Below are 17,914 nucleotides of genomic sequence, written 5' to 3' on the forward strand. Positions count from 1 at the left end.
CAGAACATTGTCAGACACGCACAGAGTAAATTACACAATTGTTCATATTATAGAGCACAGCAAGGTGGAGTCAGCGGGTGCACTGTGCATTACCAGCCCCAAAAAAACCTTGAGAAATCATCTCCGCTCACTAAATTCTAATCATCTTCCTTTCTGCAATCACTAAGTGAGGCACAACTGCCTGGATATTCATAGAGCATCATAGGTTGCAGAATCTATGCAGCATTAAAAAACCAGTATTATTAATCAGGACACATTATTTCATCTTTCGTGTATTTGCCTGAAGCATTCAATCACTTTTTTTATTTCATAGAAATCATAAATCATAGAATCCCTACAGTGCAGAAGGAGGTCATTCGGCCCATCGAGTCTGCACCGACAACAATCCCACCTAGGCTCTATCCCCGTAACCCTACATACTTACCCCACTAATCTACACATCCCAGGACCCACCAAGGGGCAAGTTAGCATGGCCAATGCACCTAACCCACACATCTTTGGACTGTGGGAGGAAACCGAAGCACCCGGATGAAACCCACGCAGACACGGGGAGAATGTGCAGACTCCACACAGACAGCGACCCAAGCCGGGAATCGAACATCGGTTCCTGGAGCTGTGAGGCAGCAGTGCTAACCACTGTGCCACCCTTTCTGTGATAGACAACAAAATAGCATCTAATAAAAGTGCAAATAGGTAAGATTAGAATCTAAGCTGCTGAAGGAGTAAGACAACTTTTTGGATTAAAAACATTTCAAGGTAGAAAATAAAATTTATGGAGAAAACTCAGATTACGAAGGATTTTGCTATTGATTGAATTTAGAGAAAAGTCCATCTGTTTACCTGATTTATTACCAAATTATTTAAATTACACCGTTAAGTGATAGGACTGAGAGACAAAAAGTACTTAACACCACAAAGTTTCTAATCAAAATAAATTATATTTAAATTAGAAGAAGCAAACCAGTCTTCAAAAAGTTTCACAGACATACAAACCGTGTTCAAAAAGAAGTAAAATACCACAGAAGCTGAAAAATAAACAAAAGGCTTCCATGTTAACTCTGTTTCTCTCTCCTCACTTGCTGTCTGGCCTACGGAGTATTTCCAGCATTATCTGTTTCTATACCAATTTGAAACCTCTTTTATAAATCCAAACCATTAGGCAGAAAAAACATACCTTGTATTGATGCTCATGAAACCAATCAGCCAAAGTGCTGCCTGCTGGATCTGCAACATCAGGCCAGATGTGATTTTTAATCCTAAAAGAGACAGAGATGACCATCATATTTATAATCTTATTCAGAGGAAATGGAACATTTTCACAAGCTTTCACCTTATTGGTTTCCTCAGGAAAGAGTGTGAGATCTGAAAGATTTTACTTCAGATTAACACGTTACTACATTATTAAACACAACCTATGGATGTCAGCAAAGTTCAAAACAAATTGTACCACTTCAGTGGAACAAAAGATTTAGGGACAAGGTCCCACAACTATCAGCTAATTCTATAGCTCCAGTGCGCAAAATCAATACTAAAGAAGTCAGATAACGCCTCCATTGACATTGTGAAAGGACCAGGTTGTCATGGAGTTGGGCCAACTCGTGAGGCTTTTAAAAATGGTGGGCAGGAGCTGGGTGCACAGGTCCCACCTCCATTTTTGACAGATCCTTTTTGCCAGGAAGACGAAAGGGGAGGGGCATGAATCACACAGGCGGAGAACCCAAACTTAGTAGGGCCATTTGAAATTCATGCTGAGTTCAAACAGACCCCATTTTGTGCCAAAGGTCCTAACCAGAATTGTTAGAACCATAATTTTATGGAGGAGGCATATGGAATCTTGCAGGGTGGTTAACATCTGGTCAAGTGTCATGATCTGAAGTGTTTAAAATCCCCAGTCATTAAAAACAGAAAAAAACCAGGCTGCAGCTGTCAGCTAGAATGAAAAAGTAGACAACTAATATTGGAGTGCATTGACTGATGAACCATCTAGTGTAGCTTAAAGAAAATAGCCATCTGTTCCTGTAGTTTCAATATACTTCACTGCTCATTTCCCAAGGGCTATTATTTCAGCTGGGCCCATTGTGAATGCTGAGTTTCAAAAGCTATAAATTACTTATCGTAGCAAGGGACTAAGTTCACATCTGGATGAAATGTTTTCAGAGACTATAAAAAGAATTAGTTGCCGTTGACGTGATTAGTCAACAGAAGTTCATTTGATTTTGAAACAGATCGATTACTTGAGGGGATTTAAATATTTTAATGGGTTTCATGAATATGAGATAAGAGGACTGTCCTTGACATAATTTCACTGAATGTGGCACCAAGGAGCCCCAGCAAGTCAGAGGGAAAACTCGTTGGAGTCAATCCTGGCACAAAGGAAGATGATTACGATTGTTGGAGGTCAAGCATCTCAGTCCCAAGACATTGCTGCAGGGGTTCCTCAGTGTGGTGTCTAAGCCTAAACATCTTCAGTTGCTTGATCAATGACATTTCCTCTATCATAAGGTCAGAAATGGGGATGTTCACAATGTTCATCATAATTTGCATCTCCTCAAATACTGAAGCAGTCCATGTCCAGATGCTGCAAAACCTGGACAACATTCAGGCTTTGGCAGACAAGTGGCAAGTTATCATTTATTATGAGGGGAAATTATTACAAAAGTAGGGAGGTTATGCTTCAGTTGTACGGGGCATGAGTGAGACCACATCTGGAGTACTGTGTAGAGTATTGATCTCCTTATTTAAGGAAAGACGTAATTTTTAAAAATTCATTCGTGGGACGGGGCGTCGCTGGCTAGCCAGCATTTAGTGCCCTAGTTGTCCTTGAGAAGGTGGTGGTGAGCTTCCTTCTTAAATCGCTGCAGTCCATGTTCTGTGGGTTGACCCACAATGCCGTTAGGAAGGGAGTTGCAGGATCTTGACCCAGCGACTGCGAAGCAACGATGATATATTTCCAAGGGGATGGTGAGTGGTTTGGAGGGGAACTAGCAGGTGGTGGTCTTCCCATTTAGCTGCTACCCTTGTCCTTCTAGATGGAAGTGGTCATGGGTTTGGAAGGTACTGTCTAAGGATCTTTGGTGAATTGCTGCAGTGCATCTTGTAGATAGTACACACTGCTGCTACTAAGCATCAGTGGCGGAGGGGCTGAATGTTTGTAGAAGTGGTGCCAATCAAGTGGGCTGCTTTGTCCTGGATGGTGTCAAGCTTCTTGAGTATTGTTGGAGCTGCACCATCCAGGCAAGTGGGGAGTTTTCCATCACATTCCTGACTTGTGCCTTGTAGATGGTGGATAGGCTCTGGGGAGTCAGAAGGTGAGTTACTCACCGCAGTATTCCTAGTCTCTGACCTACTCTTGTAGCCACTGTGTTTATGTGGCGAGTCCAGTTGAATACCTGGTCAATGGTAACCCCAAGGATGTTGACAGTGGGGAATCCAGTGATGGTTGCACCACTGAATGTCAAGGGGCAGTGGTTAGTGTGTCTCTTATTGGTGACGGTAATTGCCTGGCATTTGTGTGGCACAAATGTTACTTGCCAACTGTCAGCCCAAGCCTGGATATTATCCAGAGCTTGTTGCATTTGAACAAGCACTGCTTCATTATCTGAGGAATCGCGAATGGTGCAGAACATTGTGCAATCATCAGCGAATGTCCCCACTTCTGACTTTATGACAGAGGGAAGGTCACTGATGAAGCTGAAGATGGTTGGGCCTGGGACACTACCCTGAGGGACTCCTGCAGAGATGCCCTGGAGCTGGGATAACTGACCTTTTACAACCACAACCATCTTCTTATGTACCAGGTATGACTCCAACCAGCGGAGAGTTTGCTCTTCATTGATTCCAGTTTCACTGAAGCTCCTTGATGCCACATTTGGTTGAATGCAGCCTTGATGTCAAGGCTGTCACTTTCACCTCACCTCTAAATGCATTGGAAGCAATTCAGTAAAGGTTTATTAGACTAATGCCAAGATTGTCTTCTGAGGAAAGATTGGAGCTGTTAGGTTTGTATTCACTCGAGTTTAGAAGAGTAAGTGGTGACTTGATTGAAACCTTTAAGATCCTGAGGGGTACTGATAGGCTGAAAATGGATTCTAGTTGGAGAATCCAGAACCAAAGGTCACTGTTTAAAAATAAGGGGTCATTCATTTAAGACAGGTGAGAAGAAATTATTTCTCAGTGTTGTGAGTCTCTGGAACTCTCTTTCTCAAAAGTCAACAGAAGCAGAATCTTTGAATATTTTTTGATTTGATTTATTATTGTCACATGTATTAACATACAGTGAAAAGTATTGTTTCTTGCGCGCTATACAGACAAAACATACCGTTCATAGAGAAGGAAATGAGAGAGTGCAGAATGTAGTGTTACAGTCATAGCTAGGGTGCAGAGAAAGATCAACTTAATGCAAGGTAGGTCCTTTCAAAAGGCTGACAGCAGCAGGAAAGCTGTTCTTGAATCAGTTGGTACGTGACCTCAGACTTTTGTATCTTTTTTCCGAACGGAAGAAGGTGGAAGAGAGAATGTCCGGACTGCGTGGGGTTCTTAATTATGCTGGCTGCTTTTCCGAGGCAACGGGAAGTGTAGAGTCAATGGATGGGAGGCTGGTTTGCGTGATGGATTGGGCTACATTCACGACCTTTTGTAGTTCCTTGCGGTCTTGAGCAGAGCAGGATCCATACCAAGCTGTGACACAACCAGAAAGAATGCTTTCTATGGTGCATCTGTAAAAGTTGGTGAGAGTCGTAGCTGACATGCCAAATTTGCTTAGTCTTCTGAGAAAGTAGATGCGTTGGTGGGCTTTCTTAACTATAGCGTCAGCATGGGGGGACCAGAACAGGTTGTTGGTGATCTGGACACCTAAAAACTTGAAGCTTTCGACCCTTTCTACTTCGTCCCCGTTGATGTAGACAGAGACATGTTCTCCTTTACACTTCCTGAAGTCGATGACAATCTCCTTCGTTTTGTTGACACTGAGGGAGAGATTATTGTTGCTGCACCAGTTCACCAGATTCTCTATCTCATTCCTGTATTCTGTCTCGTCATTGTTTGAGGTCTGGCCCACTACGGTGGTGTCGTCAGCAAACTTGAAAATCGAATTGGAGGGGAATTTGGCCACACAGCTGAGCTGAGGCTGAGCTAGATCGATTCTGGATTAACATTGGGGGTAAAAGGTTATCAAGGGTAAGCAGGAATGTGAGGTTGAAGTTGCAATCAGATGAGCCATGATCTTACTGAATGGTGGAGGAGGCTGAAGGGGATGAGTGGCCTATACCTGCTCCTAATTTGTATGTTCGTATGTTTATACATGTTCATTGTACATCTCAAGTCCGGAGTTGAGAGGGTTGTCTTATGAGGAGAGATTGAGTAGACTGGGACTATTTTCATTAGAATTTAGACAAATGAGGGGGAATCTTATAGAAACATATAAAATTATGAAGGGATAAGATAGAAGCAAAATAAGGAGGAGCAGATTTAGGACTGAGTTGAGGAAGAACGTCTTCACACAAAGGGTTGTGAATCTGTGGAATTCCCTGCCCAGTGAAACAGTTGAGGCTACCTCATTGAATGTTTTTAAGACAAGGATAGACAGATTTTTCATCAGTAAAGGAATGAAGGGTTATGGTGAGCGGGCGGGTAAGTGGAGCTGAGTCCACAAAAAGATCAGCCATGATCTTATTGAATGGCGGAGCAAGTTTGAGAGGCCAACTGGCCTACTCCTGCTCCTAGTTCTTATGCTCTTAAGTCACAAGTCAATCCTCAAACATCATGTGATATATGCTACAAAGCCACAAAATATGTATCAACTTTACATTGTGTAAAATTCCATACTCAGTGTTGCCAGCACAGAGCTCCACACACGGGAAATGAGTATTGGAACGGTGGGCAGGTGATGTCCAGAATTTCCCATCCTTCAACTCTGTTATTGGAAAATCAATCCAATCACATGATTTTACCATATGCACCACATGTGGAGTTCTGTGCCTGGGGTGCTGGTGACCAGAACTTACCCATTATTATCTGAAAACATCAAAACAAACTTACTTATGCTTGTTGCCGAAACAGATCATCAAGACATTTACTATTAGTAGGAAGCAGACAAGAATAGGCACCACAATGACCGTAATATCTTCTGGCTCTGCAATCAAATTATAAGTTGGCTATTATTTTGAAGCAATGCTAGTCACGACACAAATCATCAACACATAACGTTTGTATCACTGCTTAGATTTGACAAGACTTCCTTAGTATTATGCATCCACCATTTTGTTCCATTTACAGAAACTGAAAGTTTTACCAGAAAATTCTGATAAGGATCACCTTCTAAACAAACTCTCTAAAACAGAGATAAAAGTAAAATCCTGCGGATGTTGGAATCTGAAACAAAAACAGAAAATGCTGGAAAATCTCGGCAGGTCTGACAGCGTCTGTGGGAGAGAAAAGAGCCAACGTTTCGAGTCTGGATGACCCTTGGTCAGAACTAAGAGCAAAGAGAATCAGCAGACATTTATACTATGGGGGGGGGGGGGGGGGGGGGGGGGGGGGGATGGGACAAAGGGAATTTAAATGAGGATACAGAAGGCTGAGAAGGTGCTAAAAGTGTCCATTAAGTGATCAGAATGTGTGAATGGCAGAAAGAGGTACAGATTCCAGCCCCCCTCCATCCTCAAAGTATAAATCTCTGCTATTCACTTTGCTCTTAGCTCCGACGAAGGGTCATCTAGACTTGAAACGTTGGCTCTATCCCCTCCCCACAGATGCTGTCAGACCTGCTGAGATTTTCCAGCATTTTCTGTTTTTCTCTCCAAAACAGACTTGTCCCACCAGCCGGATTGTGGCCCCAGGGCCACTGTTCAAAATGCTGGGAAGGCAGCAAAGGGAAGATGGAGATTCTGCATGCGGCCGCTTTCTCCAATCACAGGCCGTTGATAAGCTCACTCAGCAGCAAATGCAAGAAAGAAACAGGTTGTGATTGGAGGAGCAGTGAACAGCAGAGGTGGTGAGTATGTTGGGTCGGCCAGAGTGGGAGGGGAAAAGAGAAACTGCGGGGCCACGGGGGAAGAAGCAGAGGCTGAGGGACAACAGCGGTGAGACGATGCAGAGGTCAGGGTCGGGGAAGAGGCTGGCTGTGAGAAATAGGGAAAGAGTTAGTGTGAAAGAGTGAGTGTGTGTGTGAGAGGAAGTGTGTGAAGGTGCAAGAGAGAGGGTGTGAGAGGGTTTTTATTTCTGGGTGCCGTGTCACAGGGTTCGAATCTTGCTGAGTACATCGTATGTATATTACTCTTTAGCATGTCACGTGTTCTACAGAATGGAACATGATTGTATTGAATATGCAACAATTTCCAACTGTTCAGCTACAATGCAATGGAACATAATATATTCTAAAGATGCTAGAAGTATATTGCTCTGCTTTTTAGGTTTTAATAGCACATGGGCACAGATACCTATTTTATACAAATGGTCTCTCTTCAGCTCCTGTTCCTGGTGGTGCAGGCAAGATCAGGAATTCACCTCTTCTGCCTGCACTGCCATCTGTCCCAAACATGCACCCTCCCGTTCAACCAAGAGGATGAGGCCCCAATCCAGGAATCCTGCAATTTATTGCACAAGTTTATCTTACTACGTTTGAGTGGCTCTGACACAGGGATCCATCAGAAGCAACTGTGTCAGCCCTGAGGATAGGGAGGATGGCCCAGTAAGGGATCATCACAGCTATACCCATTCCTCAAAGTCACTTTTCCTGAAGACACATCTTGGCAGCCGCAGACACAACCCCAATGCAGGAGTTGGCATCTGCGGATTTTTGGAGTCAATTATGTTCAACTTAAGCAAGAGAAGTCTCGATTAAACTGCATTTATTTCAATGCAAGAGGCCTGATGAGCAAGGCAGATGAGCTCAGGGCATGGATGGGTACATGGGACGAGGATATTATAGCAATTATTGAAGCATGGCTAAGGGAAGGACAGAACAGACAAGTCAATGTTCCAGGGTACAGATGCTATAGGAAAGATAGAGAGGAGGGGGAGTTGCATTTTTGTTTAAGGAGAACATGTGGTGAACCATAGATGGTTACCACTATGGGTACTGAACCATAGATGGTTACCACTATGGGTACTTGTACATATGTTACTCTTGTTACTGTAGGGGTTAGGGTTGGGGTGTTCCACCTGTTGGTATTGTTCTGTGGTACACTCCGGTTGGCTCCGCCTACCTATAGGAGTATAAAGGTCACTGCACTTCCTAGTGACCCTTTAGTCTGGGATTGTATTGTTAAGCAGTATGCTCCATTCTTGTTAATAATAAAAGCCTTTATTTCCCGGGTACGATCCAGCCTCCCAAGTGAATTAATCGCGCATCAGAACATCACGGCAGTACTGAAAGGGGATATTTCTGAGTGTTCGCCCACTGAGTCTATATGGGTAGAACTGAGAAATAAGAAAGGGGAGATCACTTTGATAGGATTGTACAATAGACCCCCAAATAGTCAGTGGGAAATTGAGGAACTAATATGTAAGGAGATTACTGCGAACACCAGGAAAAATAGGATGGTAATAGTAGGGGACTTTAATTTTCCCAACATTGACTGGGACAGTCATAGTATTAGGGGCTTGGATGGAGAGAAATTTCTTCAGTGTATTCAGGAGAAACTTCTCATTCAGTCTGTGGATGGCCCGACTAGAGAGGAGGCAAAACTTGACCTCCTCTGGGGAAATAAGGAAGGGCAGGTGACAGAATTGTTAGTGAGGGATCACTTTGGGACCAGTGACCATAATTCCATTAGTTTTAAGATAGCTTTGGAGAATGTTAGGTCTGGCCCAAAAGTTAAAATTCTAAATTGGGGCAAGGCCAATTTTGATGATATTAGATGGTACCAGACAAGAACTTTCAAAGGATGATTGGGGGAGTCTGCTGGCAGGCTAACAGACGTCTGATAAGTGGGAGGTTTTCAAAATTGTGTTAACCAGGGTTCAGAGTAAGCACATTCCTTTTAGAGAGAAGGGCAAGGCTGGTAGAAGTAGGGAACCCTGGATGACTCAGGATATTGAGGACCTGGTCAAAAAGAAGAAGGAGGCATACGACATGCATTGGCAGCTGGGATCAAGTGGGTCCCTTGAAGAACATAAAGGGTGTCAGAGTAGAATTAAGAGAGAAATCAGGAAGGCAAAGAGGGGACATGAGATTGCTGTGGCAGATAAGGCAAAAGAGAATCCAGAGAGCTTCTACAAATATATAAAGGGCAAAATAGCAACTAGGGAAAGAATAGAACCTCTTAAGGATCAACAAGGTCATCTATGTACGGATCCACAAGAGATAGGTGAGATCCTAAATGAATATTTCTCATCAGTATTTACTTTTGAGAACGGGAACTTGGGGAAATAAACAATGACATCTTGAGAAGTGTACATATTACAGAGAAGGAGCGCATCAAGGTAGATAAATCCCCGGGACCTGATGAAGTGATTCCCAGGACATTGTGGAAGACTAGGGGGTAAACCCCTATGACTCTAGGACTCTGTAACTGAGAAAGAGAGTACGAGAGCAAGAATTAGCTTGCAGCTCATTAGGGTTCTTTATCACCCTGTATAAAACTGAACGTGTTTTGTGCAGCTACAAAGCTGGGAAATAAATACCTGAACGTTGAACTTTTTCTCATTGTGCTTCGCTTACCGAGTGCATCTGTTTTGAAGAAGATTGACGAGTTTATGCCTCCCTTCTCTGTGGATGCCATGACATGTAATGTATAGTCTGTATCTTTCTGCAGCGACTTCAGTGTATATTCGTGAACAGTCGCATTCACTGTTACAGCTGCAAAATATACAAAGAATAATTAGAAGGCAGTAAAACATAGTCTGAGAGAACTTTGTGATGAAATCTCTGTGTGCAAGAATCATATTTAACAACTTAATTTCACAAATTCAAAGAATCACAAATTTACAACACGGAAGACCATTTGGCCAATCGGGCTTGTGTCAGCTGAAAAACTGCCATCCAGACTAAACCCACTTTTCATACCTGCCCATTGTAGTTTTTGGCATTTAAAGTGCATTTCCTAGTACTTTGTACACGTGTTGGGGATTTCTATCTCTACTACTCTTTCAGACAGTTAGTTACAGATTCCACTGACCTTTGGCTGAAAAAAGTTCTCCTCAACTTTAATCATTCCATCAATTTAAATCTGTGCCCCTGCTTATTAACCTCTCTGCTGATGGAAATTGAATTTTTATATTCCTATTATATCAATTTAATCTCCTCTCAGCAACCTCTATTCCAAAGTTATTATCCCTGCCTATCCAATCTTTCCTCATAGCTAAAATTCTTCAGTCTTGGCAACATTCTTGCAAATCTCCTCTGTACCTTTTCTGGCGTGATCACATCCTTCCCAAAATGGGTGACCATACATGTATCAGAGTGTTTAACTAGTGCCTTGCACATTCTTACATAACCTCCCACTCTGATAGTCTATGGGTGGGATTTTACGACCTCGCTCGTCCCAAAACCATAAAAGCCCGCTTGGGGTCAACGGACATTTCCATGGTCCACCCCTCACCTGCTCCGATTCCCATGGTGGGCGGAATGGTAAAATTCTGGCCAATGTCTCTTCTAATCAAGGAGTACATCCCATATACCTTATTAAGTACTTTATCTACCTGTCCCATTACCTTAGGGGATTTTCACAGTAACTTCATTGCAGTGTTAATATAAGCCTACTTGTGACACATAAATAAAATTAAAACTTAAACTTCAGAGATCTGAGGACATGCACACAAAAGTCCATCAATTCCTCTACACTTCTTAGTATCCTGCCATTTATTATATATTCCCTTGCCTTGTTTGTCCTTCCCAAATGCATGACCTTACACTTCTCTGTTTTGAATTCTATTTGCGATTTGTACTACACACCTGACCAGTCCATTGTTATCTTCCTGTCTCCAGCTTTCTACCTCACGATCAACCACATGGCCAACTTTTGTACCATCTGATAATTTCTAATCATGTCCTATATATTTAAGTCTTAATCACTTGATATATGCATACCAGGATAAACAATGTACCTCAAACAGAGCCCTGTTCAAACCCACTGGAAACAGTCCTCCAGTCACAAAAACACCCATGGCTTCCTGCCAGTGAGTCAATTTTAGATCCAACTTGCACCCTTCCCTTGGGTCTCATTGTCTATTACATTTCTGAACAGTCTGCCATGTGGGACCTTGTCAAAGGTCTTGTTAAAATCCACGTAGACTACATCAAACTTGATAGAGCTGAGAAACACCAAAGGCAAAAAACGTTAGTGGGGGTTGTATATGGACCCCCAAAACTGTAGTGGTGATGTTGGGGATGGCATTAAACAGGAAATTAGAGACGCATGCGGTAAAGTAACTGTGATGACTTCAGCCAGGCTAATGAGGTTGGTTTGCTAGAGTATGAACTACCTGATGAGTCCTAATTGATGGTTAAATCAGGGAGCCTCATGCTCCCTATTTAAAGCAGGTGTGTCAGATTCCCAGCCTGCATTCAGCAGGGAGCAATTGGAGAGCTGACTGTATACAGATGTATGGTGTAAATAAAGTAACTTGGTGACGGGACTTTCGCCTCCATGGAGTTATTACAGTAACATCTGCAATTATGGGTGACTTTAATCTACCTATAGATTGGACAAATCAAATTAGCAACAATACTGTAGAGGAGGAATTCCTGGAGTGTGAAATAGCACATGAGAACACTGCAGCTTTTTTGACATTGTGTCCCTTTTCTACCACTTCAGGGTGCCCCTAGTGACTCTGCTCCGTGAATCCTTCACAGCAATATCACTGTGTGGTGTCAATCACATCATCAGACTCTGATTTATTAATCAGCAGGCTCTCATCACTTTGTAGCAGGTTGTTAGTTGCTGCAAGGAGCCGCCACTATTTGGAACATGGTGAATCGGAGCCAGTGGCTACATTCTTGAGTTTTAAACCTTTGCCTGCTGGGCAGGAGAGTGGGGCAGTGAAAACTGAGATCTCTAATACCATTTAAAAATAAACTGGACACATGTTTTTAAAAGAAAATCGGCAAAAAGTTCAAGAAGACAATGAGGCATGCACAGGACAAGACTAAAAGAATGAGATGTGTGCGATTACAATACCGAGGCTTCCACTCACATCAGATCCATATGGATCTGACTGTGCCTTAATATTGCATTTTGCTTTAGAGACAACTCAAAAGAACACACTTACCATTTTCACCTTTTGCAGATTTGTAAAAGATGGTGTAATTAATGATGAATCCACGCTGCTTTTCCACTGGAATTTCATCCCATTTGACTGTGACTGCTGTGCCTTTCACAACTGGAGTAAAAATGGCTGGGCCTTCCTCTGGAACTGACAAAGAAAGCCTTGGTCTAACACATGTTTAACACAAATAATTCAGATTTTTTTCCCCATTCTCAATTTAACCAGATATTAACGACCTACAATAGATGGCCTTTATATTACAGTCCTGTGGTATTCACCAGTCTCTAAGCAGCACATCTATTCCATTTATTTTCCCTATATGCTGGTTGTAAGCAGAGTAAATGAATATGGCATTAATCTCCACCAGGACACATTGGGCCCGATTTTACCATTTTCATTCTAAGTGCTGAATCTGGGCGTAATGCAGATCCGACTTGGAAATCTGCTTTCAGGCGCCCCCACACGCACTCAGCCTGAAAAAAACATCGCGAGTCCCATTCACGCTGTGGGCGAGGCTTAGCGCAGCCAAAACGATCGGAGCTCTGAACTGCGCATGCGCAGTTAGAAAAAATTTTGAAAAAGCGCGCCCATGCCAGATCGCTCCCGCGCCGGAGAAAGCGGCTCAGGAGCGAAAAGCGGGTGCGATGGCCCCCACACACATCACTGTCCCCCTTATCCAACCCCCTACTACCCACACACATCACTGTCCCCCTTATCCACCCCTCCCCACTACCCACACACATCACTGTCCCCCTTATCCACCCCCCACCAATCACCCACAGAGTGGCAGTGGACCCCCCTGCCCCCCCCCGCACCCCCACCAGAGATCCATCTGCCCCCCCCCCCGCCACCAGAGATCCACCTGCCCCCCACCAGTGAGCGATCGGGCTTCCCCCCTCACCAGAGATACATCTTACCTGCCTCCCTCCTCCCGCCATAGACAATGATCTGGCCTCACTCACACCGCCCCCACCCCCAGACAACGATCTGGCCTCACTCTCCCCCCACCCCAGACAACAATCTGGCCTCACTCACCCCCACCCCGCAGAGGAACATCTGACCCGCCTCCCCCCCCCCCCACCCCTCCCCCCCCCCACCACCACCAGATAACAATCAGCCCTCCCCCACCAACCACCAGACAATTATCGGCCCTTCTCCCCGCCCCCACCAGAGATACATCTGACCCGCCTCCTCCTCCTTCCCCCCGCCCAACCAGACAACGAACTGGCCTCACCCCCCTCCACCCCCCTCCACCCCCCAACCAGAGAATGATCTGGCCCGCCCACCTCCCCCCCTCCCTCTTCCCCCCCCCTCCCCGGCCCCCGTACCACTGATCTGAGTCAGGGAGCCGTTGGAAGCTCTGAATGCGCTCTTCAGCAGCTGGAGTGCCCGATTCAGACTTTTATTTAGCAGGTCCATTACGGCGCGGTTCCGGATTGGCAAACGCGGTGGTAAAGGGAGAAATGCTGATAAAGTTGGGCGGGCAGTTCATTAATTCAATTTAAATGCATGCAAATGCATTTAAATCGCCGTTGCGCCTGTTTTGAGCACGAAGTGGATCGCCGCCATTCCCGGGTTTCGGTAAAGTGGCAATCTGCGCAGACGTGGGCGCGGATCGCGTTAATGGCCTCTCACCCGACTTTACCACGTTTCCGTGCCCGAAAACGGGTGCGACACAATGGTAAAATCGGGCCCAATGTGTCCAATTTTAACTCTCTGCAAGTGGATACATTTTAGAGGTTAAAATCAGGCCCAATAAGTCAGCCCATTATTTCTCCAAGCGGATTTTATTTCCTTGTCAGTTATATAAGGAATGCATTTCATAGATTAAAAGTTGATCCTGGTAGGATGAGAATATTTTCTATTAATTTATTGAATGTGGGATTAATTGGCAAGGAATCATTGAGAAGGTGGTGGAGATGAGCTGTCTTTTTGAACTGCTGCAATCCATGTGTTGTATATACACCCACTGTGCTGTTAGGAAGGAATTCCAGGATTTTGATCCAGTTTCAGTGAAGGAACAGTCATATGGCTCCAAGTGAGCTTGGTGTAACTTAGAATCATAGAATCCTACAGTGCAGAAGGAGGCCATTCGGCCATCGAGTCTGCACTGACCACAATCCCACTCAGGCCCTATCCCTATAAGGCCATGCATTTACCCTGGCTAGTGTCTCTGACACTTAGGGGCAATTTAGCATGGCCAATCCACCTAACCCGCACATCTTTGGACTGTGGGAGGAAACTGGAGCACCCAAAGGAATCCCTTGCAGACACGGGGAGAATGTGCAAACTGCACAGACAGTGACCCAAGCTGGGAATCAAACCCAGGTCCCCGGCGCTGTGAGGCAGCAGTGCTAACCACTGTGCCACCGTGCCGTCCCACTTGGAAGGGAACTTGCTATGATGGTGTTCCCATGTATCTGCTGCCCTTGTCCTGGATGATAGTCCAAGGAATCTTGTCTAAGGAATCTTGACAAATTGCTGCAGTGCATTTTATAGATCTTACACATAACGGCCAGTATCCAGCTGTTGTGGGGGGGGCGGGGGGGGGGGGGGGGGGGGTGGAGGGAGGACGAATGCTGAAAGTGGTGGGTGGGGCACTAGAACTGTCCTCCTTTGCATTAGGTATGAATCCAACCAATGGAGTCTTCCCCCTTCAATTTTGCTAATGCTTCGCAAAGAACAAAGAAAAGAACAAAGAAAATTACAGCGCAGGAACAGGTCCTTCGGCCCTCCAAGCCTGCACCGACCATGCTGCCCGACTTAACTAAAACCCCCTACCCTTCCAGGGACCATATCCCTCTATTTCCATTCCTATTCATGTATTTGTCAAGACGCCCCTTAAAAGCCACTATCGTATCCGCTTCCATTACCTCCCCTGGCAGAGAGTTCCAGGCACCCACCACCTTTTGTGTAAAAAATCTGCCTCGTACATCTCCTTTAAACCTTGCCCCTCACACCTTAAACCTGTGCCCCCTAGTAATTGACTCTTCCACCCTGGGAAAAAGCTTCTGACTATCCACGCTGTCCATGCCTCTCATAATCTTGTAGACTTCTATCAGGTCGCCCAGGTTCTGCCATTTACTGTACATTTCCTATCTGTATTAGACCTTCCAAAATACATTACCTCACATTTGTCATGCCCAGTATGACATGCATATCCTATTCATAGCTTTTAAAACATGAACTGTAATCAGTTAAAATCATTTCTTTTAAAATTGGATGTAAAATGCTGCAAAAGGTGGCTGAGCTCAGCTAACTTGATTTGTGAATTCAGGCTGCCACACAGCCTGGAAAGGACACATTCCAAGTTCAGAAGTGTCGATACCCATACCTGAAACTCTCCAGAAATGATTTCCTGACCTGAATGAGTCTTTTTCAGAAACAAAGATAATGATTGTCTCAGGCCCAAAAGGTGGATTTCTGCACAAAAAGATCCAAGCTGTGGATAATTAACGTAAGCTGAACGCCATATTTGTAAGGGAGCTGTGAAGGATCACATGGTAATGCAGCCATGTTAGTCAGCCTTTTAAAAAAAAGTCTTAAGTGCTGTCAGCAGAACACGGGACAACTGCAGGATTGATAGTAGTAGTAAGGGCAGCAATATCTACATCTTTAAGACCTGGAGACTTCAACACCTTGAGGGAACCAATAAGAACAAAAAAAAGCTACTTGACCTTCTCCTCACCAAGCTCGCTGTCGCAGGAGCACATGTCCGTGACAATATCAGTAGCAGTGAACACCACAGTCCTTACACAGACAAAGGCCAGAAATTCACCGGCACTCCCACCCTGGTTGCGGGGGCGGACAAGGCTTGGAGAACAGCATTCTCGTTGGCCTCGGGCAGGGTCATACGAACCTTGGGCGGACATGCCAGTAAAATTCCGCCCAGAGTCCTGTCTTCACATTGAGGATATCTTCCACGGTCTTGTGTGGCATTACCATCGTTCTAAATGGGATAGATTTTGAACTAATCTAGCAATTCAAAGTTCAAGCATAAGGCGCCATGGGCCATCAACAGCAACAGAATTGTCTTCAACTACAATCTCTATCCTCATATCCCTCATTCTGACATTATCATCAAGCCCCAGGGATAAACCCTGGTTCAATGAAGAATGCAGAAGGGTTTGCAAGGAAGAGCACCAGGCATACCTAAAATGAGGTATCGACCTGGTGAAGCTGCAGCACAGGGCGGCCTGCGTACCAAACAGCAGAGGAAGCCTGCAATTCCACAACCAAAGGATCAGATCTAAGCTCCAAGACCTGCAACAGCCAGTCATGAATGGTGATGGACAATTAGACAACTCATTGGAGGGAGAGGCTTCACAAATATTGCCATCCTCAATGATGGGGGAGCCCAGCACATCAGTGCAAAAGATAAGGCTGAAACATTTGCGACCATCATCAACCAGAGGTGCCAAGTGGATGATCCATCTCAGCCACCTCTGGAGGTCCCCAGCATCATAGATGACGGTTTTCAGCCAATTCGATTCACTCCAAATGATGTCAAGAAACAGCTGACGGCAGCATCATCATAAGTCCCCAAGCCTGTTCTTTTTAAAGTCATCATAGAAATCATAGAAATCATACAGTGCAGAAGGAGGCCATTCAGACCATCAAATCTGCAATAACCACAATCCCACCCAAGCCCTATCCCCATAACCCCATGCATTTACCCTAGCTAGACCTCCTAACACGAAGGGGCACTTCAGCATGGCCAATCCACCTAACCCGTACATCCTTGGACTTTGGGGGGAATGATGTCACACTATCTGTAACCCCCACAGAGTTTCACTGGCTGTCTTGTCTGGAGACAATACACATCTTTTTAGCCTGTCTTGATGCTCTCTCCACTCACATTGTTTTGTTTCTTAAAGACTTGATTAGTTGTAAGTATTCGCATTCCAACCATTATTCATGTAAATTGAGTTTGTGTCTTTATATGCTCTGTTTGTGAACAGAATTCCCACTCACCTGAAGAAGGGGCTTGCAGCTCCGAAAGCTTGTGTGGCTTTTGCTACCAAATAAACCTGTTGGACTTTAACCTGGTGTTGTTAAACTTCTTACTTTGGGAGGAAACCAGAGCACCCAGAGGAAACCTACGCAGGCCCGGGGAGAATGTGCAGACTCCACACAGACAGTGACGGAAGCAGGAATCAAACCCTGGAGCTGTGAGGCAGCAATGCTAACCACTGTGCCACCATGCCGCCCCACTTTAGTGAACTAGCTGGGTTTTTCCAATAATCAACAACGGTTTCATGGTCATCAGTAGATTCTTAATTCCAGATATTTTTTATTGAATTCAAATTTCACCATCTGCCATGGTGGGATTCGAACCCGGTCCCCAGATATTAGCTAGTTTCTGGATTAAATGCCTAGCGATAATGCCACTTGGCCACCAGTACAGAAAACTGGCCTCCTAGTAAACAAGATTACAAGTAGTTAATTTCATGACCGACTGAAAATCCATCTCTTCAATGGAATCCTGCAATAATCCTGACACACGGATCCAACTATTGAATCCACAGAGACTGCTCTTCAGGAGTGAAAATGCTTTTTTGACCAGACCTACACATTGTGTAGCTTTTCCAAAGAGCCATATATGTGAATTACAAACTATTATTTTGTTTATGATTTGTGAAAGTGTCCTATTCTCTTTAGCTGCATTCTTCACACTTAAGATAATGTGTCTGTGTGTTTGTTTAAA

The 17,914-nt window shown here is 44.5% G+C and overlaps 1 protein-coding gene across 4 annotated transcripts in view; it reads right to left on the minus strand.

Annotated features, from left to right (window-relative positions):
• The window catches only part of LOC144497591 (interleukin-6 receptor subunit beta-like), a 113,092-nt gene that overhangs the window by 2,087 nt on the left and 93,091 nt on the right, over nt 1-17,914 (minus strand). For 2 of the 4 annotated variants that reach the window (XM_078219045.1, XM_078219040.1), the window contains exons 15-18: nt 12,211-12,354; nt 9,662-9,799; nt 6,037-6,130; nt 1,175-1,256 (exon numbers count right to left, since the gene is read on the minus strand). In XM_078219045.1, coding sequence (XP_078075171.1) covers nt 1,175-1,256; nt 6,037-6,130; nt 9,662-9,799; nt 12,211-12,354 — 458 coding nt within the window. Of the gene's footprint in view, nt 1-1,174; nt 1,257-4,239; nt 5,142-6,036; nt 6,131-9,661; nt 9,800-12,210; nt 12,355-17,914 lie in introns of those variants that run through there. The other 2 variants (XM_078219047.1, XM_078219054.1) reach the window with 1 other exon arrangement.

This window comes from Mustelus asterias, chromosome 1 (genome assembly GCF_964213995.1).
Source record: "Mustelus asterias chromosome 1, sMusAst1.hap1.1, whole genome shotgun sequence".
NCBI classification, from domain to species: Eukaryota; Metazoa; Chordata; class Chondrichthyes; order Carcharhiniformes; family Triakidae; genus Mustelus; species Mustelus asterias.